The sequence below is a fragment of the Equus przewalskii genome, chromosome 24 (assembly GCF_037783145.1).
Source record: "Equus przewalskii isolate Varuska chromosome 24, EquPr2, whole genome shotgun sequence".
Taxonomy (NCBI): Eukaryota; Metazoa; Chordata; class Mammalia; order Perissodactyla; family Equidae; genus Equus; species Equus przewalskii.
The window spans coordinates 13,349,021-13,374,075 of record NC_091854.1 but is presented as its reverse complement, the minus strand read 5'-3'; the positions used below and the strand labels follow the sequence as shown (position 1 = coordinate 13,374,075).

The following is a 25,055-nucleotide window of genomic DNA, read 5'->3' as shown; positions in this document are numbered from 1 at the left end:
AAGGGGCTGTTGGAACCGTAGGCTGGGGCCAGTCAGTGAAAGACCTATACGTCAGGCTCAAGTTTGAATTCATTCTGTAGGCAATGGCGAGTCATCGAAGGGTTTAAGAAGAGAAGAAAGGGAATCAGACATGCATTTCTGACGGCCGCCCTTGGCAGGAGCTGGAGGATGGAGATGCGACCAGTGTTTAGTATGTGTTTACTGAATGGACAGATGAGTGAATGCCTGATTTCTTATGGAAAAGCCCATGTGTGAAATCACAAGTGCCAACTCTGAGATGATTTTTTTTTCTCTTTTTCCAAGTCAGTTCAGAGAATGTATGAGCAGCTTTGAAGACAGCTTGAAATATGAGGAAACTGGATTGAATACAAGTCAGGAGGCAAACACAATATGCTTAGCATGGTGGTTCTTTTTTTTTAAGCACTTACGGGCCATTCAATGTTTCTGAGTTTTGCTTTACAAATCTATGGTGATCTTGATGACATAATCTATATTTCAAGCTAAAGTTATTGCAGACTTGGAAATAGACTTTTTTCGGGTGCACATCATTATATTTCAATTCTTGTGTAGATTACATCATGTTCACCACCCAAAGACTAATTACAATCCATCACTACACACATGTGCCTAATCACCCCTTTTGCCCTCCTACCTCCCACCTTCCCCTCTGGTAACCACCAATGCAGTCTCTGTCTCTGTGTGATTGTTCTTGTTTTTATCTTCTACTTATGAGTGAGATCATATGGTATTTGACTTTCTCCTTCTGACTTATTTAGCTTACCATAATACCCTCAAGGTCCACTCATGTTGTCACAAATGGCCGGATTTCATCGTTTCTTATGGCTGAGTAGTATTGCATTGTGTACATATACCACATCTTCTTTGGATGGATATTGGTCCCTTGATGGGCACCTAGGTTTCTTCCAAGTCTTGGCTATTGTGAGTAATGCTGCAATGAACATAGTGGTGTGTGTATCTTTATGCATTCGTGTTTTCATGTTCTTTGGATAAATATTCAGCAGTGGAATGGCTGGATAGTATGGTAGTTCTACTCTTAATTTTTGGAGGAATCTTCATACGGTTTTCCTAAATGGCTGCACCAGGTTGTACTCCCACCCCCAGTGTATGAGAGTTCCTTCCACATCCTTTCTAACACTCATTGTTTCCTATCTTGTTAATTACAACCATTCTGACAGAAGCGAGGTAATATCTCATTATAGATTTGATTTGCATTTTCCTGATAGTTAATGATGTTGAACATCTTTTCAAGTGCCTGTTGGCCATCTGTATATTTTCTTTAGAGAAATGTCTGTCCAGATCTTTTGCCCCTTTCTTAATTGGATTCTAAGTTTTCTTGTTGTTGAGATGTATGAATTCTTTATATATTTTGGATATTAACCTCTTATCAGATATATGGTTTGCAAATGTCTTCTCCCAATTGTTAGGTTGTCTTTTCATTTTGTTGATGGTTTCATTTGCTGTGCAGCTTTTTAGTTTGATGTAATCCCATTTGTTTATTTTTTCTTTTGTTTCTCTTGCCCAGTGAGACATGGTACTTGAAGATATGCTGCTAAGACTGATGTCGAAGAGCATACTGCCTATATTTTTTTCTAGAAGTTTCGTGGTTTCAGGTCTATTTTATATATATTTCTTAAACTATATCTAGGAAAAACATTTGTCTCTGAAATAAGTTTTTTTGGGGGGAATACAAGATATAGCACATAGATTGAAACTAGAGTATAAACTATGGTTTCTTTCATTTAGAATCATCCTCTGCTTTTTTTTTTTTTTTTTTGAGGAAGATTAGCCCTGAGCTAACTACTGCCAATCCTCCCCTTTTTGCTGAGGAAGCCTGGCCCTGAGGTAACATCCGTGCTCATCTTCCTCTACTTTATATGTGGGACACCTACCACAGCATGGCTTTTTGCCAAGCGGTGCCATGGCCACACCTGGGATCCAAACTGGTGAACCCCTGGGCCACCGAGAGCAAAATGTGCGCACTTAACCGCTGCACCACCGGCTCGGCCCTTGCTTCTTTTTTATTGAGGAAGATTAGCCCTGAGCTAACATCTGCTGCCAATCTTCCTCTTTTTGCTAAGGAAGACTGACCCAGAACTAACATCCATGCCCATCTTCCTCTATTTTATATGTGGGATGCCTGCCACAGCATGGCTGGAGAAGCAGTGCAGAGGTCCACGCCCAGAATCTGAACCAGCGAACCCTGGGCCGCCAACGCAGAACTTGTGAACTTAACTCCTGTGCCACCAGGCAGGTCCACATCCTGTGCTTCCTTAAAAGAACATTTCTATGTTCCTCAAGCAGGAAATCAGGCATTTTTGCCACAGCCCCATTTTTAAATATTGTGGTAAAATATACAATATAAAATTGGTCATTTTAATCATTTTAAGTGTACAATTCAGGTGCATTAAGTACATTCATATTGATGTGCAACCATCATTACCATCCATCTCCAGAACTCTGTCATCATCCCAAACAGAAACTCTGTATTCACTAAAAATAATTCTCCATTCCCACCTCACCCAGTCTCTGGTAGGCTCTACTGTATTTTCTGTCTGTGAATTTGTTTATTCTTGGTACTTCATATAAATGGAATCATACAATATTTGTCCTTTTTTGTCTGGCTTTCTTCACATAGCATAATGCTTTCAAGGTACATCAATGCTGTAACTTATATCAGAATTTAATTCCTTTTTTAAGGACAAATAATATTTCACTGTATGTACATACCACATTTTCTTACCAGTTCATCTGCTGACGCACATTAGGGTTGTTTCCACCTTTTGGCTATTCTGAAAAATACTGTTATGAACACTGGTGTACAAATATCTGTTTGAATTCCTTCTTTCAATTCTTTTGAGTACATCAGCAAAATAGAATTGCTGGATCATGTGGTAATTCTATGTTTAACTTTTAAGGAACTGCCAAACTATTTTCCACAGTGGCTGCACCATTTTACATTCCCACCAGCAATATAAAAGGGTTCTCATTGCTCCATATCCTCACCAACAATTGTTATTTTCCCTTTTTTGGATAATAGCCAACCTACTGTGTGTGACGTGTATCTAACTACAGCTTTGATTTGCATTTTCTTAATGACTAGTGATATTGAGCATCTTTTCATTTGTTGGCTATTTGGTATACCTTCTTTGGAGAAAGGTCTGTTAAGTCCTTTGCCCATTTTTCAATTGGGTGGATTGTTCTTTTGGTTTTGTTTTCGTTTTTGAGTTATAGGAGTTCTTTATATATTCTGGATATTTATCCCCTATCAGATATATGATTTATAAATATTTTCTCCCATTTTGTGTAATGTATTTTCACTCTCTTGATAGTGTTCTTTGATGCACAGAGGTTTTTAATTTTGATATAGTCCAATTTATGTTATTTCTGTTTTTCTTTTATTGACTGTGCTTTTTGTGTCATCTCCAAGAAATCATTGCCAAATACAATGTCATGAAGCTTTTCTCCTGTGTTTTCTTCTAAGAGTTTTATAGTTTTAGCTCTTACATTTAGGACTTTGATCCATTTTGAGGTAATTTTTGTATATATGTAAGGTAAGGGTACAACTTCATTCTTTTGCATGTGGATATCCAATTTTCAAAGAACCATTTGTTGAAAAAGCTGTCCTTTTCCCATTGAATGGTCTTGGCACCCTTGTTGAAAATCAATTAACCATAAATGAGAGAGTTTATTTCTGTGCCATGATATCATTTTGTACAAATAGGAAATAGGTCCTACAATCCTTCTATAGGTATGCAACAGATACTTTATAATAATGTAAATATGTGTATAGTACGGAGGGCTCTGCCAGAGGAGCTACCATATATAATAAAAGGATATGGTAACAAAAGAAGAAAAACAAATACTACCAAAAAAAGATTTAAAGCACCTTTTTATTATAGATAGGTAAGTGCTGTTTGCTGTGGCTAAAGGTATATTTAGAATGGCTATACAAGATTTTTTATATACCAAAAGGTATAATCTCTTTCTTTTAATACTGAACTAACATTTCTCTGACAACAAGGAACGTCTGAACTGGCTGAGCCTATATTAAATGGCAAAGACTGATGTTTTCTTGAATGTTGCTTTAAAGACTGGTAAATTGAATTCCTTAAAGTTGTAACACATTAAATTTAAGAACAGTGAAAGAAAATCAATGAATATTACAAAAACATGTAATTTCTATGAAGCAGAAATATAAAGTTTTTATAATTTAAAACAGCAGCAACTTCAAAAAATTTGCTGAATTAAAACTTTACAAAATATATATACACAAAGTATCATTCCAGATGATCATGAATTTTAAAAATAGTACGTATATCACAACCCCCAAACTCTAACCCAAACCTACTACCGGATGTAGCTGGCCTATGATATTTTTTACAACAATTTAAAAAATAAAAAACAAAAGAAACCTCCCAATTCTCTTGTGCATAAGCACAGGTTATAATGTGCTGGCTTTGATTCCATATCCACAAAGAGAATTTTAAAATAAAACAAGAACTTCACATAAATAATATTTTACTTGTTATTAAGTATGTGAGCAAACAAGTTAAAATAAGTACCAACAACCAAAACATATCTTGATGTAACCAGTACATACACTCTTAAAGAATGACAAAGACAAAAAAGGAAATAAAATAGTTTACAAAAGCCACAAGCACCTTGTTTTAGAAAAAGCACCAAGCAACACAAAAAGGCAACACATAAGAGGTAGTGTACCACCAGCTAAGATGTATATGCCCAATGGGGACCTGAATACAGCTTAGTATTTGGGAAAGTAAGACATATTAGACTGTGGCTTGTAATTTTTAGACAGAAGCATGCACATTTGGGAGCATTAGCCAGTATTGCTCCATAGTGCTCTGCATCTCCAGCTGTCTAATGGGTACTTTGCTCTGAGACAGTCAAAAAATATACGATACCCTGAAGAATTCTTTGTTTATAAATTTTCACTTCTAGGGAGTTATCTAAGAAAGCTCAGATCAATATAATTTTTAAAAGAATTAAATACTTTATCAATTAAAGTCCTTTAAAAAAATGCCTTTTCTCCTTCTTAGGAGGAAGTCTTTTCTTCCTGAGATTCTTTAAGACTTAGCCAATGCTTTATTGCATGCATTTCATAATGATAGTATCTTTCTGTCTATATTTTCCCCTCTGCAGCAATTACCTGGCCAACAGCATGAATTCTGACCTAATTCAGAGACTTTAGAGAAAGCATACAGCACTGCTTTCAATGTAGAACTTCCGTTTTGTTTTGAGATGGGGAAGTTTTTGAACTTCGATTACTGGAAGTTGATTAGGGTCCTGGGTGTGAAAAAGGAATTTTGCCTTATGCCAGCTGCCATCTTGAATCTGTAAAATAAGAACAAAATCCTTTAAATATGTAAACGTTTCAGTAGCCGCCATTCTCAGCAGACAATGCCCTTCATAGACAACGTAGATTTATTTTAAGGATTAGAGATAATGAATAGAAAGTGCCTAGAACAATGTGTGGCAGAGAGTAAGTGCTCAAAGAATGGTAACAATTACTATGAGTAATTGAAAACACGGGTTTATTCCTTTCTCTAAATGCCATTGTGTGCTCTGACTTTTCAGTTTCGGAGGCTAAAGCTAGGCTTCTGCTTTTGTTGCCTGTGAATCATTGCACCTGATACGAATTAAAAGGCTGAACTGTCCCTAACATCTGCTCTGTATTCCTTTGTTTGGGACTGATTCTTCAGGTTGGGCATTTTTCTTGGATGAAAGGGAATGAGCTGTCTCAATCTCTCTGTACGTTAGGCAGGAAGTAACCAGAATCACTTCGGTCAGAAGTAAATGAAAACTATGTTGAAACATCTTTTAGGTTTCTTTTTTTCCATTTTGTGGTTACTGTTTATATAGTTTCTTTCCTCTCTTCCTTCTAGGCCTTTCTTTTTCTCTTATTACTGTATCTCTTTTACTTCTGATAAATTCTATATGGAACAGAAACATATCATAAAATATCCTGTGATTAAGATTCAACAAGACAAAATAGAGAAACAATTGACTAGATTTGTAAAACTTTTTATTCAGGAGTTTATTCACTCACTCATTCACAGAATTATCATGTTATAAACTTTAAAATTTGAAGAAAGTTTATAGAGATTATTTAAGCTATAAATTCCATTTTAAGCTAAGGCCATTGAAGCTAAGCGAAGATAAATGACTAAAGTCATAAGCTCGGTGTGGTAGCTAGAACTGGGGTTCTGTGTGTAAGACACTGTTGGACTAACTCAGTAAGTCTTTCAAGCAATATTTATTGAACACTAAGTACATGTGTCACAGTTGAATAAGATGTAATCCTCTATTTTCTTACAGTGTTTTGGAAATATAAAGATGAATAAATTAGTTCTGGCTTCTGAATTCTAGCAGCTTATAAATCTAGCAGGAGAGAGGAGAAACATAAATAAATGCTACAATACAAGACCATATATGGTAAGCGCAGTATAAATAATGTAGACAAGGAGTGCTAAATTCTCAGTTCCAACTGGAGTAGTCAGGAAAAGCTTCATGAATTCAAAATTTAAGATGGGTGTTAAAGTATGCCTAAAATTTCCACTTGATTAGAGGGGTAGAGAAGGGCATTTCAGAGAAAGGGAATGACATGCATTAAAAAAAAAAGTTGGAGGGGCTGGCCCCGTGGCCGAGTGGTTAAGTTCGTGTGCTCCGCTGCAGGCGGCCCAGTGTTTCGTTGGTTCGAATCCTGGGCGCAGACATGGCACTGCTCATCAGACCATGCTGAGGCAGCATCCCACATGCCACAACTAGAAGGACCCACAACGAAGAATATACAACTATGTACCGGGGGGCTTTGGGGAGAAAAAGGAAAAATAAAATCTTTAAAAAAAAAAAAAAAAGTTGGAAAAGCAGATGGTGGTTGTGAAAATAAGCCTAGCATGGGGTTTAAGTGCACGGTTTTGGCCTGGAACAGATATTGACAGAAATCCAGGTACCACCATTCTCCTCACATATAAAGTGGGAATAATAAAAAGCTACCTCACAGGCTTGTGAGGATTAAATGAGATTTCAGTTAAAAGTCTAGCAGTATAGTGTGGCATGGGCTTTGGAGTTGTACACAGCTGAGGTTGATTTCTTGTTCCTCCACTAATTAGCTGCATGACCTTGAGCAAGTTACCTAACCTTTCTGTGCCTTCAGTTTCTTGACTATGAAATGAGACTGATAACAACTTCTTGACAAAGCTGTTATAATTAAATACACTAATACATGAATACATGGCATCTGCCATATAATAAGCCCCCAAAAACTAGTAATAGGAATTGTTGTTGATCTTCTTCTTCTTCTTATGAATAGATCAGGCCTCAGTTTAGGGTAGATAGCTGGTGAGCCCAAGCTAGAAAGGCAGGTTGAGGTGTGGCTGTTCTAAGTGTTGACTTAGAGCTGATAAGTTTCAATTGTGTCTCAGAGACAGTAGTGAGTTATTGAAAGTTTCTGGACAAAACTGTAAAAACTAAATGAATTTGTTGGTAATATTGATCTCTTTGCTTACAGAGAATGAGCCACATACTTCTGACCATTTGTGTATGATTTTTCAAATACCCAAGTACTGTCTGGAAATGAAATGTTATGAAAAAGTAGAGTACCCTGGAAATGGTAAGAGATGTAAAATCACGGGCTTCGTAGTATACAAGACCAGGAAATGAAGCTATTTAAAGTCATCAATGAGGGATTGGCCTGGTGGCACAGCGGTTAAGTGCGCACGTTCCGCTTCTTGGTGGCCTGGGGTTTGTCAGTTTGGATCCCGGGTGCGGACATGGCACCACTTGGCAAGCCATACTGTGGCAGGCGTCCCACATATAAAGTAGAGGAAGATGGGCACGATGTTAGCTCAGGGCCAGTCTTCCTCAGCAAAAAGAGGAGGATTGGCAGCAATTAGCTCAGGGCAAATCTTCCTCAAAAAAAAAAAAAGTCATCAATGATACGTGTGTAAAGTGGACAACTCTCTTCTCTGTAACAGGTGTTCGCAAGCTCTTCTGTAAAGGGCTAGATATCAAATGCTTTAGGTTTTGCAGGCCATACAGTCTCTGTCACATTTACTTAACTCTGCCATTGGAGTGTGATAGCAGCCATAGAGAGTAAGTAAACAAATGAGTGTGGCTGTGTTCCAATAACATTTACTTACAAAAATGAGTGATGGGCTGGGTTTAGTCTGTGGACTGTAGTTTGCCAGCCCTGCTCTATAACACAATGTTTTATAATTACAGATTTTTCATAACATTCATTATTAATTTTAATTGAAAAAATGGGATACACTTCAATTATTGATTGGTAGGAGCTGTCAGTCTGCAATTATGCCTACATTTGGTATCAGGTATGGGGACTGACAAAATGAAATAAAACTGACTTGCCTCTATAACCTGTCTTACACGAAGGAATGAGCTGTAGCATCACAGCGGTGAAAATACACGAAAGAAATCTATTTACATGCCATCTCTATCTACCTACCTACCTACCTATCTATCTATCTATCTATCTACCTACTTACCTACCTGTCTATCTATCCATCCATCTATCTATCCAGGTGTGATTTAATTATTTCATATGGGGAATAAAAATTAAATTTACGTATTAACACCTGTTGCACATACAAAAATCCACGAACGACCAATGGGTGTGACAAAAGTTGATAAGTTATGATACAAGCAAATGACAGATTCTGGAAAATGTATGGTACCTGAAAAATCAGGTACATGAAAACTTACTACTTTTCTGTATCTGCAGTTTGCAATTAAAGTCTTAATCTCATTATTTTAATTTTATAGCTTTATCAATTTTAAGTTAGTTATATTGAACAATTCTAAAAGCGTCATTCTCTTACCTTGCAGTCATCTGAAAGCACTTTAGGTTCAAGTAGAGTGTTTTCTTTAAAAATCTGGCCATTCCATCCCTTGAAACCAACAGGCAATCCTGAGCCACTTGTCTGAGCACCCGTCCACACTGGAGCGTTTAGACAGTGAATGGTGACGATGTGGGTGGCTTCTGAGCTCAGTAAATGAAGGAAGTTCATCTGGACTTTCCCAACTCCAAACTCCAACTGATGTCATAGAAACAACATGCAGATTACAAGATGTGGCAACTGAGAAACTAATAGTTTGGGGAAACTTGAGGAAAGCCCTTGGAAGGCAGCCTTGAGAAAGCTGCTCTTCTCGGCATCTAAGTGCTGGTCAGTGGTGTGCTGGTAATGCTTAACCACTGGCTCTTACAGGGGTTGGGTGGGGGGAAAAATCCCTAATTTATAGCATTTTTCTGATTTCCTTGGTATAAATATTCCCACCATGGCTGATTTCAGGCTATCAAGATGGTGTCATTGAACATGGAGTTGGAAGGAGATGTTAACAATAGGCTCTCCTGAGCCAGTATGAGTGGCTTCAGCATGCCACTAGGCTACTAGACATGACCAGAAAATGAAGACAATTTTCAGTTATCTGCATTAATAACTTGTTATTGATTAATGCTTTAATAATTTTTTTCATAAAACCCTGAAATTCTGTCTATACTTTCATTTGAAGAGTTTTTTTTGAGTTTCCAAAGATAAGTTACAAGTTATAATAATAACTCAGTTGAGTCATTTTAACTATGAGAGCCTTTAAAGACAAGGAGAGAATCTTACTCGTTGTGTTGCCAGCCCTTAATGCAGTTCCAGTCATACAGTGAATCATCAATAAATGTTTATCGGATGAATGAATGCATGAACAATTAACTAATAAAGCGATACATAGGGCAAAATTGGAGCAAGGAGGTCTGACTGCACATTTTCCAGGCTTGGACAAGAGAGTAGATTTTTCTATAGCTTTAGACATCATTATTATTATTATTATTTTAGCATTATTCAAGTGGGGGTATGGTCATAAGTGCACAGAAATGCTTCCTGCTGTGGAATTTATACTAATCTACAAACATAAAATTAGAAAAATATCAGTTATGAGGTAACAAAAAAGGAAAAAAAGAAAGAAGGAAAGAAATGACAACAAAAAAAGTAAAGCCCCAGGAAAAGAAAGGAAAGGCAAAGGAAGGGCCTAGGATGAAAACACAGAAGGACCATCATTAGGATCATTAGAGTTTAAATAGTTCAAATTCCTCATTTTGCAGATGAGAACCGCAAACTTATAAAACATTCAACCTTTCTGAGCTTTAGTTTCTTTGTTGGTAAAGCCAGGTATGGAAGCGACATGACAGGTTGTTCTGAGGATGTGAGGTGCCAGGTGTCATTCACCTAGTACAGAGCCTGGCACAGAGTTGGCTCTCTGGTGGCTCACAGGAGCATTTCTCAGGTTAGTAGAGGGACAGAGACTAGAACCCTGGTCCCTGATGCCGAGTCTACCGTTCTCTCCACTGCCTGCCCAGTCTTCCTCAGGTTGAGTTTATGAATAGGAGAAACGGGAGAATTGATTCAGTTAAGGAAAGAACTGGAGTGCAGCTCCTTCACCACTCCTATCTCCTGTGCACACCGCTCCCCACCTTTCTTCCATAGTAATCCAAATAAAAATCCTGGGCCAAATCCCGGGGAGTGGGGAGGATGATGTGGCTTTTTTGGAAGTAGGACTATCATGCTACTCTTCCTCAGGGGTACACGGATTCCCTAGGAATGGAAGCGTCCTGCCCTCCTCTGCTTTGGGGGTAACAATGGTGCATGCCCATTGAGATGAAGCAGGGAAACACCTTAGTGAGCGAAGGGGGATATTTTAGGAGGAGAGTGCGGTCTAACAGTAAGCAGCTAGAGAGACCGAAGGAACATTTTAGCTGCCGCCCTTTTATGAGGGATACAGCACACAATAGGCTTGTATATCAGTTCTTCGTCAAAGAGAAGTAAGTTCTGGGTAATACCAAGCTGGTTTAACCAGAAAAAAAAGAAACGCAGTTTTGATTTCTTCAGTATGTGTTGCGGGTAGAACTAAGCTTTAGGTTTTATAAATGCTTGTTAGAACACCCAGTATTATACCAAACTATCTTTCATTTATTCTAAGCATTTGGTTTATAGAATTGTACTTGAAAGAAGTTTTAAATAATATTCAGTGGATGTTTAAGGGAGGTTATTTTGTGCTCAATCACCAAAAATAGGAAGCTTTGTGGCAAAAATCCTCCTTTAATGATGATGTCACTTTTAGTAAAACTTTAGGTAACTAATTCCTGATTACAAACACTACAGGTGTTTTGGGATTTTCTTTCTTTCTTTCTTTTTGAGGAATATTAGCCCTGAGCTAACATCTGCTGCCAATCTTCCTCTTTTTGCTGAGGAAGACTGGCCCTGAGCTAACATCCATCCCCATCTTCCTCTATCTTATATGTGGGATGCCTGCCACAGCATGGCTTGCCAAGCGGTATGTAGGTCTGCAACCAGGAGCCAAATGGGTGAACCCCAGGCTGCCGAAGTGGAATGTGTGAACTTAACTGCTGCACCACTGGGCTGGCCCCCTGTTTGGGGATTTTCTAATGGATGTGCATGCACAAAAACATAAGTTCCACATTTTCAAAGGAATTTAAAAAGCATAACCAGTAAAGTAAGTCAAGATAAGCCAATCACAAAAACACATAATCAAAATGTCAAGATTTACTAGGATTATTTTTAAAAAACAAAAAATTTCTTTCTTATATATGGTAGAGAATGATATCTTGCTTCCATTCATAAAATTAGTAATTATTTAAAGTGACAGAATTTTAAAAATCATTGTTCATGGATATTGGGCAAGTACCAACATAAAGTCTAAAATTCATTACATACCTTTGTCACAGAAACAGGAGATAAACATGTCTGACCACCAGCACTGAAATTGCAGAAAACCTCAATGGCATCCGAAGGGCATCCAAGATTTGGATCAATCCAGTATCTTCCTATTAGTTTTTTGTCAAACATAAAGATATTTAAATGCCATGCTAAAATACATTTGAAACATCCTTACAAATTATCATAATACTCTAAATATATATTTTCACAGTCTTACCTGTAAAAAAATTAGATTATAAAGCATTTACATTTAGTGAATGAATGAAAGCTGTAAGCATTATGTAGAACTGATAGTGAAAATACTGTACTTTCACATACTTATCAATTTAAGGGCATTTCATAATTTTAATTAAAAAAGATAGAATGGCTTAATTTATTGCTTCATTCTACAGATAAGATGAGCTCAGCAGCTTAAAGTGAATTGTCTAAAGTTACACAGTTAACAAAAAAGTTGTAGTTAATGTGGTGTATTCTTTTTTAATAGGAAGGATTTCTTTCTTTTTTTTTTCTTTTTCTTCTTCTCCCCAAAGCTTCCTAGTACATAGTTGCCTATTCCAGCTGTGAGTGCCTCTGGTTGTGCTATGTGGGATGCTGCCTCAACATGGCCTGATGAGCGGTGCCATGTCCCCCCCGCCCAGGATCCGAACCTGTGAAACCCCGAGCCTGCAGAAGCGGAGCATGCGATTTGAACCACTTGGCCACGGGACAGGTCCCTAGTATATTTCTGTTCTATGTCATCATAGAGTTTAAAAATGAATATGTAAAGAAAAAATAGAGACAACTTCTTCCTGAGGTAAAATATATCTTTATGATAATTAAAATAAAAATAATAAAAGTTTTTGTTTTTAGAAAGAAAATGTACAATTAAATGGTTATCATTTTTATGTTTTCATCAGCATATTTGTAAGCGGGAAAAGCTGAAGTCCCTGTGGCCAAGTGGTTAAGTTCCTGTGCTCCGCTTTGGTGGCCGAGGGTTTCACCGACTCAGATCCTGGGCGTGGACATGGCACCACTGGTCATGCCATGCTGAGGCGTCCCACATGCCACAACCAGAGGCACTCACAACTAGAATATACAACTATGTATTGGGGGGCTTTAGGGAGAAGAAGAGAAAAAGAAAAAGAAGATTGGTAACGGATGTTAGCTCAGGTGCCACTCTTAAAAAAAAAAGAGCATGGGGTCGGCCCAGTGGCACAGTGGTTAAGTTTGCACCTTCCGCTTTTCGCGGGTCTGGGGTTCGCTGGTTTGGATCCCAGGTGCAGACGTAGCACCGCTTGGCAAAACGCCATGCTGTGGTAGGCGTCCCACATAGAAAGTGGAAGAAGATGGGCACGGATGTCAGCAAAAAGAGGAGGATTGGCAGTAGTTAGCTCAGGGCTAATCTTCCTCAAAAAAAAAAAAAAAAAAGAGCAAAAACTAAAGTCCCTACAGCTGGTGTAAGTCTGCCAATCTGTGCCTTCACTGAGTGCCCAAGAGAAGCAAATGGGGCCTAAAGTTAGCCTACAAGAAATACTCAGGCTGAAACAGTATAGAGCTAGCGTATTAATTCCAGAATAACAGGCTTAGAATATTGATATAGCACCTTATTTCAAATGCAAAGGGCAGAAATATTTAAATGAGGTAGCCCTGCTTTCTTGCATTAAAAAGGCAAGACAACCAAAAGGTATTTGTCAATGTCATTTTCCACAATAGGTAGAAATCCTCTGCCGGTCCACCCTTACCCTCGAGCGGATTCCTCTAGCTCATCCTGGGCTTCCTCTGGTTCATCATTTTAGACTTCCAACACATCCTTGACTGTTCTCCCCTCTACTGTTCTACAAATCCTTCAGAATGAGCACTTGCTGAATTGACAGCGCCAATAGTGGGGGACTGTCCTCTTGCGAGGTGGTTTTCAAGCTTCAGTGGCATTAGAGCCATCTGTTAAAGCAGACAGCTGGACCCGACCCTGAGAGCTGCTGGGTCCTTAGTTTAGGGCAGGGCTTGAGGATCTGCATTTCAACAAAACTGAATTCTTGTCGAGGGACAACATTTGCAGAAGCACTGGTTCACTGAGATATGGAAGAAATGGGACGAAAGAGATACTACCCTCTCTTTTTTTTCCATTTCCTCAGAATTTTGAACATTTTGTAAAGTTTGTAGAAATTAGAGCTGGAGTTTTCACAAGGATCTGATGCAGGCTTCCATTCTTTTTTTTTTTTTAGGAAGATCGGCCCCGAGCTAACTACTGCCAATCCTCCTCTTTTTGCTGAGGAAGACTGGCCCTGAGCTAACATCCGTGCCCATCCTCCTCCACTTTATACATGGGACGCCTACCACAGCATGGCATGCCAAGCGGTGCCATGTCCGCACCCGGGATCCGAACCCGCGAACCCTGGGCCGCTGAAGCAGAACATGGGAACTTAACTGCTGCACCACCGGGCCGGCCCTCTATTCTTATCTAATGGGGTAAACACATATCTTCATTCACCATTTCTTCTCTTCCAAGAAAGAGTTTCCTACTACTAAGTGAGGTAACAAATACTTTATAGAAAGTTTTTCATCAAGCAAACTCTCATTGTTGTATGGGGTGGAATGCTTTGAATTCAGGCATTATGTTGTACAGTGGTGAGCTGGTAGATGTTTCATAATTTTTTCAGGATGTGCTGAGCTATAAATAAAGCATTGTACCATAATATATCTTTTGTAGGCATTAATGTTCTAACTTAAAACTGGCTCTCCCCTGAGGGCACTGCTTCCCTTGCTGCCCTTTCGAGTTCTGCCTCAGCCTCTATAGCACTGTGTCCTGGGCGGGAAGGTATCTTTCTTGCTCCTCGTTGCCACCCGCAGACCATTTACCCACTTTTTCCCTAAAACAACTCCATGGTAAAATTACTGTCATCCCACTATGTCCTCCATTATCTCTTCTCGTTGCGATCATCAACTTTCTTTCTTTGAAGATTTTGCTTTGGCTGGCTATGACCTTCAGAAAATCTATTTATGACCTAATTCTTGGTGATTTTAAATCCACATGGATGATACTTCCAACACCATGCCCTCTCAGTTCCTTGAACTCTTTTCCACCAATGTTCTTGTACCCTTTCCATGCTCCCCTCCACCCTATTTACTTCAACCATTAACTTCCAAGGCCCTACCCAAGCCTTTGTTATTATCTACAACTGGAATTCCTCCATAATTTCACCTCCTTTCTCTTTATAGCTCATTCCCTTAAGGGTCCTGACTCTAATAATTCTTCAATTCCACTAGGACTACCCATTGATAGTTTTTCATTGTCCCTCTTAATCATATGGTCACTTTCCTTCCTATCCAGCTTAAAACCCACAGTTCTATACTTTAATCATTTCCTTAGAGACTTTCTTAACATTCCAGCCCTGCCTCACTTCATTGTACTTGTCTTATAAAAGCCCAACCTACACAAGTCCAATTTTGTGCCTAATCTGTGCCTGTTCCTGTACAGTTGAACGTGGCTGGAGAAAAACACAACTATGCTGATGGGCCTCACTTTGAATTCAAATGTTTGTAAGGTTGCCAGACAATAATACTACGTTTCCCTAATTCAGTCCCTCTGTCGCTTTCCCAGTTACCAATTTGAAACCTTTCCCTCTCCCTTCAAATTTATTATACCTATTGCTTCATCCTTATTCCTGACTGATAGCCTTTCAATTTCCCTGACAGCCAAAGCAATCTGAAGAAAATTTATGTAAGCTCCCACAACTACGTCTACCCCCCTATCTGTACTTGCACGCAGAAGTTCTGCCTTCCCTCTTATTATTGTGAATAAACTGTGTTCCTATATAAGGCTTATCTTGCCTACTGTACTTTCAGTTTCCAATTCTTCCTCTCATTTTTTCTTTGAGTCTACTTCTGTTGTCTGCTGTTTCTGCCAGTTCTCATTAATGGCGTTTTGTCAGCTTGTAGGTCTGATTATTATTGATTGTGTGCTGGGCACTATATTTGAGAAATTTTTTGTGGAGATAATTTGAGCCCTAGGATGATGTTATCTTTTATGGAAGATTTTTGTTTCTCTCTGCAGGTAGGGGTACTGGCAGTCTGGAACCCTTTTAGCCCACATTCAAAGTTTGAGATTTTCTGAGCTATTTAGATGACGTGAACTGGGCTACAACCTATATGAACGTCTCATCTCTTCCAGTTTATCTTCATTCTTAGAGTGGAGCCCTTTGAAAGCCTAAGTTCCTACCTTTGGTGGGCCACAGATTCCAACTTTTGACCTGTAGCCCCATGAAGCCACCAAAAGCACTAGTCACGCATCGCTTAACGATGGGGGTGCATTCTAAGACACGCATCATTAGGCAGTTTCATCATTGTGTGAGCATCATAGGGTGTACTTACACAAACCTAGATAGTATAGCCTACTACACACCTAAGGCTACGTGGCTCTAATCTGATGAGAACATCATCGCATATGCAGGTCCATCGTTGAGGTGAAAGGTTGTTATGTGGCACAGGACTGTACTCAGCTTCAGAACGTACCCAGGGCAAAAGGAGCTCTAAGTGTTGTGTTCCACTCTCTGCCGTCTTCTTCCAAATATTGGCTTGAAAGTTCCTCACTACTTTGTTAGCAATTTGCTAATTTTAATCTAAATTTTTTTTTTTTTAACTTTAGCCAGGCAATTTGAATTACCTGCTTCATTACTGGGAGTGGAAACTCTGGCTCCTCCAATTTCTCTTAAAATCTGAGAAGGTTTTAACCACTGCTATTTCTCTAAACTGTTCTTGTGAAGGTCATTAAAGATCTTTACATTGCTCAATCCAGTAAGTAGTCTTTCTCCATCCTCACCTTACTTGACGTTGACCCAGTTGATCCTTTCCTCCTCAGGCAAACGTTTTCTTCATTCCACATTCATCTGGCTTTCCTCCTATCTCAGGGATAGCTTCTTACTTTTCTTTGCTAGTTCCCCTCATCTCCCTGATCTCTAAACATTGGAGAGCCCTAAGGCACAGTTTTTAGATCTCTTCTTTCTTTACCTACTATTTAGGTAGTCTCAAGCAGTCTCAGGGCATTAGATGATTTTTATATGCAAACAACTTCATAATTTTTACCCTCAGCCAGGATCTCTCTCTTGAATAGCCGACTACCTACTTGACATTCTTACTTGAATGCCTAACAGGCTTCTCAAACCAATCATCTTCCAAACTGAACTCCTGATCTTTTCTCCAAACTTGCTTCTCCATCTCTATTAACAGCAACCCCACCCTTCTAGCCTCTTACTCAAAAACCTTAGAGTCATCCTTTATCATTCTATTTTTCTCATAACTCAAATCCAAATTATTAACAGAAACTACTGGCTCTACCTTACATCATATCCAAAGATTTAACCATTTCTTATCACTTCCCTGCTACCAACTCTAGTCCAATCCATCATCATCTCTTACCTGGAATATTTCAACAGCCTTCTCAGTGGCTTCTTCTACCCTTGTGTTCATTATATTTACAATACATCATCCAGAGTAATATTTTAAAAGTTTAAGTCAAATCATGTCATTTCTTTGCTCAAAAACTTCCAAAGGCTTCACATCTTACTCAGAGTAAAAACTAGAGTCTTTTGAGTAGTCTCTAAGATCCTATACAATCTGGCTTCTTGATATCTTTCTGACTTCACTTCCTACCATTCTCTCCCTCATGCACTCTCTGCCAGTCACACTGGCCTTCTTGCTAAGCCTACAACATGCTAAGCACACTCTCAGGACCCAAGGTCTTTACATTTTATTTTCTGCCTGGAAAGCTTTTTCCCTAGATTTCCTGTAGGTTTTTCCCTTAGCCCCTTCTGATATTGCTCAAATGTTACTTTGGCAGAGATGCCTTAGTAACTACTCTATTTAAAACTTCACCCCCAACTCCACTTTCTATCCTATCCCCCTTTCCTGTTGTTTTATGTTTCTCTATAACACTTACTGTCTCCTAGTGATGAAAATATTTTTGGGCATAAAGACCTTTCTGATACCTTGCAATCCACACCACTTAGCTATTTCTCCTACAAGGAAGGCAGACCTTGAATTAGATTTCAGTGATTTGTATATCTTACCATGTCTTTGTTCCTTTCACTTCTACAGAATTGCATTTTTATGCCCTCAAATATGGGGGAAAAACATCAAACTTAGAATTACTATAGGCAGCTATAACTATAAACGTTATTTTAGTTTTTCTGGTAATCTAGGGTAGGAAGTATCTATAGATGTTAAGCATTTTATTAATATAAATAAAATAAATATTTTTATTGCACTTCTAGAATGGAAGCAGATGTTTTTGGACAAGAATATATGGGTTTGTGTGATGTGTGTATGTATATATAAAATTAAAATCAATAAAATATGGACTACAATTCACCCTACAGACTGACATACATAGCTTTTTTTTCAAATCAGCATATGTGTCATTGTGTTGAGACTAGAGTTTTTAGCAAAAAACGATTACTAATATTGACCGCATAGTGACCTGAGACCCAATAGAACTTAAAATTAAATGACATTGTAGCAGATAGGGTTTCCCATACTTATCATCAGATAATAATGACTACTCCACTTGCCGTAAAACTTTTCCTTGATGGTTCCACTCTAAATTCATTTTTGCACCTTTGGTTAATGGTTTTTGGGGTATCAGTGTAGGGATAAGAAACTTCCAAGAATAACAAACCACTCCATCTTCATAGTCACTGATTCTGAAATGAGGCATTTAAATTCCATTTTGTATAAACCTATAAATTTAGGAGGTGTGGTGAAGGGACTCTTTGATATCTTTCTTCATGATGCCAACTTTGGCGGTCCTGACGGATGCTCCTGTCTGTCAACTCAAGGTCAACCCTTCCTATTTTAATTTTTCACATAAATGTGATACATTCCAAGCACAAAATGTAAGCAAGTGATATAGTTAGGAGTGGGTGGATCAGTAAGGCTGTGTACTAGACCTTTGTAATGTGAATCCTTGGGAAAGGATGCTGTGATATCAGAAGCATGTCTCCCTCTAAGAGTACTTGGTTCTTGACGACTTTAAAATACCTTCTGCCAGGGTTTTATCGAAATGACTAAGATTTGGAATGAATACACTGCAAATCTCAAACACACTGAAATGATGAAATGAAACTAGACATCACAGTTTGAGGAAACCAAGAACTTACCGTCTGATACTTTGTGTTCACAGTTAAGCAAATCTTTGCAGATTCGTGCTGGGTTATCTCGTGTGCCAAGAGGATTCTTGATGCTGTGCAGTAAATTGCTAAGGTACTTCAGGGTTTTGAATATCTCTGCACTGTAGTCAATTAAAGTCATTTCAGTATTCTGGTAGCTCTGCCAAGTCATCACAAGAATCATATTAGCAGAAAAGCATGGAGTTGCCATCACCAGTGTGTAAGCCTAATGATTAACACGGATCCAGGTAGAAGGAAAATGTATTCCTATTGTGTGCAATGAGTTGGGAGTAGGATGTAGAGAACAGTTTATATTTAAATATAAGCATATGTGTATGTTTTATAAATCTTGATCCTAAATAGATTACATTTATGCTCAAAAGTCTAGTTTTCAAGCTGACATAAAACTTAACATTTACTATGACTACTATATAATGTTTTAAAAAAATTATACGTTGAAAACTTAGAATTTATTTAAGAAAAATGATTAGTGATGATAGATCCCATTTTAAGAAATGATTAACTTCATTTAACTATTTTTTTCTATAGTATCTAATTCCTTGTTTTAAAAAATCCTTAAGCAATATTACATTTGTGTTTTAAATGTTTTCCTCAAAAAACATCCTATGCATATATTTCTGTTTATTAACATCGCTTACTTTGTTCTTAAAAATGGTTTTATTATTTTCAATCTGTTTAAAATACAATCTTTGAGATAAAGTCACATTTTGGACTCTGAAAAATATTTCTGTTTAATTTGTATATTGAGAGTGCCAACGTAAATAACGTCAGATATATTACCTCCATCTGTAGGGCAGTATGTGACTCGAGCAAGGCTTGAATAGCAGCGTTGATATCCATTTGTTTCTGTGTAAAACAAAACCATTTGAGATTAGCAATAAGATCAACACTGAGTGCTCTAAGTAAAGGCTATAAATTCTGAAAGTACTGCTGTAAAAGTATACTAGACTTATTATCTGAAAGGGGTTTGTAATTCTCATGGTTAGACAGATGGTGCGAATACTGCCTGGCTATCTGAAAGGACAATACGCTGCCTTCACCCAACTCTCAAAGTCTCCTAATTAAAACACAAAGTCTAGAGCCCTAAAATGAAAAACTATTTGTCTATGCTCCATGAAAACACACACAAAAGTTACTGAAATGGAATAAGAATGAGATATGATCCTCTCAGGTAATAAATTATAAAGTGAAGAATAAATAACTTTAGTAATTTTTAACAGTTACATTCTTGGAAGGAAAATAGAATAAAATACTACTGTCCTGAGGTAGTCACCCATTAGTTTAATCTGATACTTCTGCGGTCTTAAAAACAATTTCTGAAGTTGGAAAATGTACCATTAGTCCCAAAAGAAATAATAGAGCATGAGTCCAATCTCCTCCTGCATTTAATAAAAGATATTTTTAGAGAAAGGCTCAGCATAACCATTAGTGAAAGCCTTTTTATATTTTATTTTTTAAAAAGCTTGGAAACTAAGAAACATGAGTTGGGAGAAAGTTCTGTGAAATAGCATCTGTGTAAGCAAATCAAGCAATCTAATTTCATTCTGAGGGATTGTACTGCTAAGATATCTTTTTACTTGGAGGTCCATACAATAGAAACTGTTTTCAACAGACCTTTCACAATTCATGATTGGTATTTAAAAAAACTGTTTAAAATGATGGGACAATCAATACAATGCACTCTTCCTTGCCTTGACATGTGGTTTTCATATTGGAAAATAACTGACTCATTCTGCATATATATACTGCCAAACACTGTCATACATACTGAGTATAAAATGGTAGGCAAAAAAGAAACTTGCTTTTGTCCAGCTGAAGTTTAGAGGAAGAGAAAGGCTTTAATCAAATCATCTCAACACTACATAATTACAAGTTGTGATATGTGCTATGAAAGAAAAGTGCATGAGAGAAATTAGGGACTCAATCAAATCTGGAGGATATAAGAGGTTTGGAGGGGACAGATCAGGGAAGGCTTTTCTGAGGCAGTGACATTTGAGCTGAGATCTGAAGAGTAAATAAGAACTGTTAAGAGAAGGGGTGAGAGAGCTTTCCAGGCAGAGGTAATATCTTGCAAAAAGGCCATGAGATAGAGAAGCATGGCCTACTCAAGAAGCAGAAAGGGTCAGCCTAAAAAGTTCTGTGCAGATTAAATAATTCTGACCATCATATCTGTGTGAATGGGCAGATTCTGGACATGGGTCACACAAAAATATTGGCACTAAATATGGGCAACTGAATTAAGTACTAAACAAGAGCCACCTTTGTACTTTCCATTTGGTTTATGATTAGGGCTTTGATCTTAGAAAACCTAGCACAGCAGTTCTCAAACTCTTTAGACTTTGGACATTTTGTACTTTTAAATATCATTTAGGGCCTTATAGAACCTTTATTTATGTAAGTTATAACTTTTGAAACATCATAGTAGAAATTAAAACACAAATTTAAAAACTATTTGTGTTAATTGCCTTAAATCAACAAACCCATTATATGTTAACATAAATAAAATATTTTTCAAGAAAAATAGCTGTATTTTCCAAAATAAAAAATTACTGAGAAGAGTAGCACTTTTTTACACTTTTGTACATATCTGTAGTGTCTGGATTAATAGAAGAAGCTAAATTCTCATATTTGCTCCTGTATTCGATATTATGTTATTTTAGTTGAAATAAATGAAGAAAATCTGGCATTATAGAGAAAAGTAGTTGGAAAAAGGATTATTTTAGTAGTCTTTTCAGATAAGTGTAGATATTATTTTTTGATACTATACCAAAACTTGACAAATGGTAGTTTCTTAAGGGTTAGTTGAAATGTGAAATCTGAAACCATATCTATGAACTTTTTGTACTCTTTTATACTAAAATCTATTGGTCTATCTTAAACTGTGAAAGAATCTTTACCTATGCATGATTTTGTTAACATCATACATTGGTCTTTTGGAAAATACTGGTTCATGGAATTACGCAGATCTTCCAAATACTGACACGTTTCATTACGTACTATCAAAAAACTATATTCGTTAACATCATCACCAATGTCATCAGAAAAACATAAGTAATAGGAAGCTGTTGAACTCATAATGGTAGATACAAGTTTCCTCCATTCTCATTTTTGCTTGAAAGTTTGAAATTTATCATTTGCATCAAATTCTGTCAGTAATTGTCCTTGAAATGACAGGCTCACTTCATTCATGTTCAAGAAAAATCGGCCAAATACTCATGTCTGAATAACACAGTTAGTCTGTCAAGTAAAAATGGTGTTCCAAGAAAAAAACAGCTAGTTCAGTCTGTAACTGAAACAATTGCGCAAGTCCTTTTATTTGAGACAACAACTTTACTTCAGTATGCAGCAGAAGTGCTTTATATGTTCTTCCATTTCATCACACAGGATTTTAAAAAAGATGTGTACTCAAGATTAGAGATTTAAGAGACAGCAAAAATGGCAAAGTAATGACCTTCCAGATTCTCTCTTCTATAAAAGCAATGAGATAACTGGAAAAAATGTCAGAATGAAGTTTTCCAGGATTATGGAAATTATCAAAATGCTTGCAGAAATCTGGGGAGCATTTATTTAAGAAAAATAGCTGAATCTCGGTAAGGGCAGTGAGCTTTGTGGAGCTTTATCTGCCCTATTCCCATTTCTCTCTTTCCAGCTCTGTGGTAGCCTTAAAAACCAATAGTCTGTAATAACAGTAAAAACAAGAAGCCTAGAAGCTCTAGGGGGGGAGTAGAATGGGATTGGAGTTGCTTCCAAGTCTCATTTCCATTATTTGACCTGTCTAGTAGTTCCCTGGAAGACACCATTTACAAGGCTATCTTTATTTCATCTGACTCAGAGCTTGTCCAATGCCAAAAACTTCTTCCCCAGGAGCATTTTCCAAAAACATTTAGAGGGAATTGTTTAACTTTGTGGCTACCTGAAGTAGTGGAAAACCGTCGTGGAAAACAATAGGCTAAAAACAAAGCTTACGAGGAAAAACTAGGGGATGAAATGTCCACAGAGACCTTGAGAAGCTCTGACATATTCCTTGGGATCTAGAAGTCCACGTGCATGCATAGGGCTGTGTGCACACTAAGAAAATATGTGAGAAGGCCCTAAGCTCTCCCTTCTAGCTGACTTTCAGTCTCTGTGAAATCAGGAAGTTAAGGCTAAGGTCTGGTTGTCAATTGCCTGGCTGAGTATTGAAGGGATGCTCCAACATACACAGAGACACTTGGCAAAAACCAGGAGATTTATTGGTTCTGGCATTTAAGGAAATCTCTCTCCAATCATTAGCTGACCACTAAGCTAACTGTGTAGACACTTAAATGGTCACATGTGTCAAAGAATACAGACTTCATATAATTTAGAAAAGTCCCTAAACAAACAAACAACAACAACAAATAGCAACAACAATAAACTGAGGGTGGGAAGAATTTGGTTTCCAGAGATACCACATTATACTATTTAAAATGTCCAGTTTTCAACAAAAAATTACAAGAAATGCAAAGAAACATTAAAGAATGGCCCACATACAAGTAAAAAGGCAATCAGTCAATAGAAACTGTCACTGAGGAAGCCCAGATGTTGTACTTAGTAGTCAAAGACTTTAATTAGCTATTTTAGATAGATTAAAAGAACTACAGGAAACCATGTCTACAAAACTAAAGGAAAGTATGGAAAGGATGTCTTACCAAATAAAGAATATCAATAAAGAGGTAGAAATTATATAAAAGAATCGAATAGAAATTCTGTAGTTGAAAGTTACAATAAATGAAATGAAAATTTACTAGAGAGGCTCAATGGTAGATTTCAGTAGACAGAAGAAAGATTCAGTGAACTTGAAGACAGGTTTATTGAGATTATCTAGTCAGAGGAGTATAAAGAAGAAAGAATGAAAAAAATGAACAAAGACTCAGAAACCTATGGGATACCAACAAGCATACTAATATATGCATAATGTTTGAATCTCAGAAGGGGGGGAGACAGAAAAAGGGGAAGAAGAATAAATATTTCAAGAAATAATGCCTGTAAGATATTGATGAAAGAATTTAATAAGATACAAATAAATGAAAAGATATTCCATGCTCATGGATTGGAAGAATTACTATTGTTAAAATGTCCACACTGCCCAAAGTGATCTACAAATTCAATGCAATCCCTATCAAAATTCCAAAGGCATTTTCACAGAAATAGAACAAACAATCCAAAAATTTGTATGGAACCACAAAAGAGTCCAAATAGCCAAAGCAATCTTGAGAAAGAAGAACAAAGCTGGAAGCATCATGCTCCCTGATTTCAAACTATTTTACAAAGCTACAGTAATCAAAAAAGTATGGTATTGGCATAAAAACAGATATACAGATAAATGGAACAGAATAGAGAAGCCCAGAAATAAACCCATGCACATATGGTTAATTAATTTAAAACAAAGGAGCCAAAAACATAAAATGGAGAAAGGACAGTTTCTTCAATAAATGGTGTTAGAAAAACTGGACAGTCACATGTAAAAGAAGAAAACTGGATAATGGCTATTATCAAAAAGACAAGAGATAAGAAGTGTTGCCAAGGATGTGGCGAAAAGGGAACCTTTGTGCACTGTTGGTGGGAATGCAAATCGGTGCTGCCACTATGGAAAACAGCATGGAAGTTCATCAAACAATTAAAAATAGAGCTACCATATGATCCAGCAATTCCACTCCTGAGTATTTAGCTGAAAAAAACAAAAACACTAACTTGAAAAGATATATGTACCCCTCCACATTCACTGCAGCATTATTTACAAAAGCCAAGATATGGAAACAACCTAAGTGTCCATCAATGAATGAATGGATAAAGGAGATACGGTACATATACACAATGGGAGATTACCCATAAAAAAGAATGAAATATTGCCACTGCAACAACATGGATGGAACTTGAGGGCATTATGCTAAATGAAATAAGTCAGATAGAGAAAGACAAGTACCATATGATGTCACTTATATGTGGAAGATGAAAATAACAAAAAAACCCCAAACTCACAGAGACAGAGATTAGCGGTTGCCAAAGGGAGGGGCATGGGGGGCTAGTGAAATGGACAGAAAGGCTCAAAAGGTACAAACTTCCAGTTATAAAATAAATAAGTTCATGGGGACGT

At 37.4% G+C, this 25,055-nt stretch overlaps 1 protein-coding gene across 18 annotated transcripts in view; it reads right to left on the bottom strand.

Annotated features, from left to right (window-relative positions):
• Nucleotides 1-3,892: 3,892 nt before the first annotated feature.
• Nucleotides 3,893-25,055, bottom strand: part of COL24A1 (collagen type XXIV alpha 1 chain) — a 349,075-nt gene continuing 327,912 nt past the window's right edge. For 16 of the 18 annotated variants that reach the window (XM_008516954.2, XM_070592566.1, XM_070592562.1 and 13 more), the window contains 5 exons: nucleotides 19,721-19,786; nucleotides 18,911-19,079; nucleotides 11,778-11,887; nucleotides 8,877-9,092; nucleotides 3,893-5,373 (listed from right to left, as the gene is read on the bottom strand). In XM_008516954.2, the coding sequence (XP_008515176.2) occupies nucleotides 5,227-5,373; nucleotides 8,877-9,092; nucleotides 11,778-11,887; nucleotides 18,911-19,079; nucleotides 19,721-19,786 (708 nt within the window). In that variant the 3' untranslated portion in view covers nucleotides 3,893-5,226. The remainder of the gene's footprint in view (nucleotides 5,374-8,876; nucleotides 9,093-11,777; nucleotides 11,888-18,910; nucleotides 19,080-19,720; nucleotides 19,787-25,055) is intronic. The other 2 variants (XR_011532521.1, XR_011532522.1) reach the window with 1 other exon arrangement.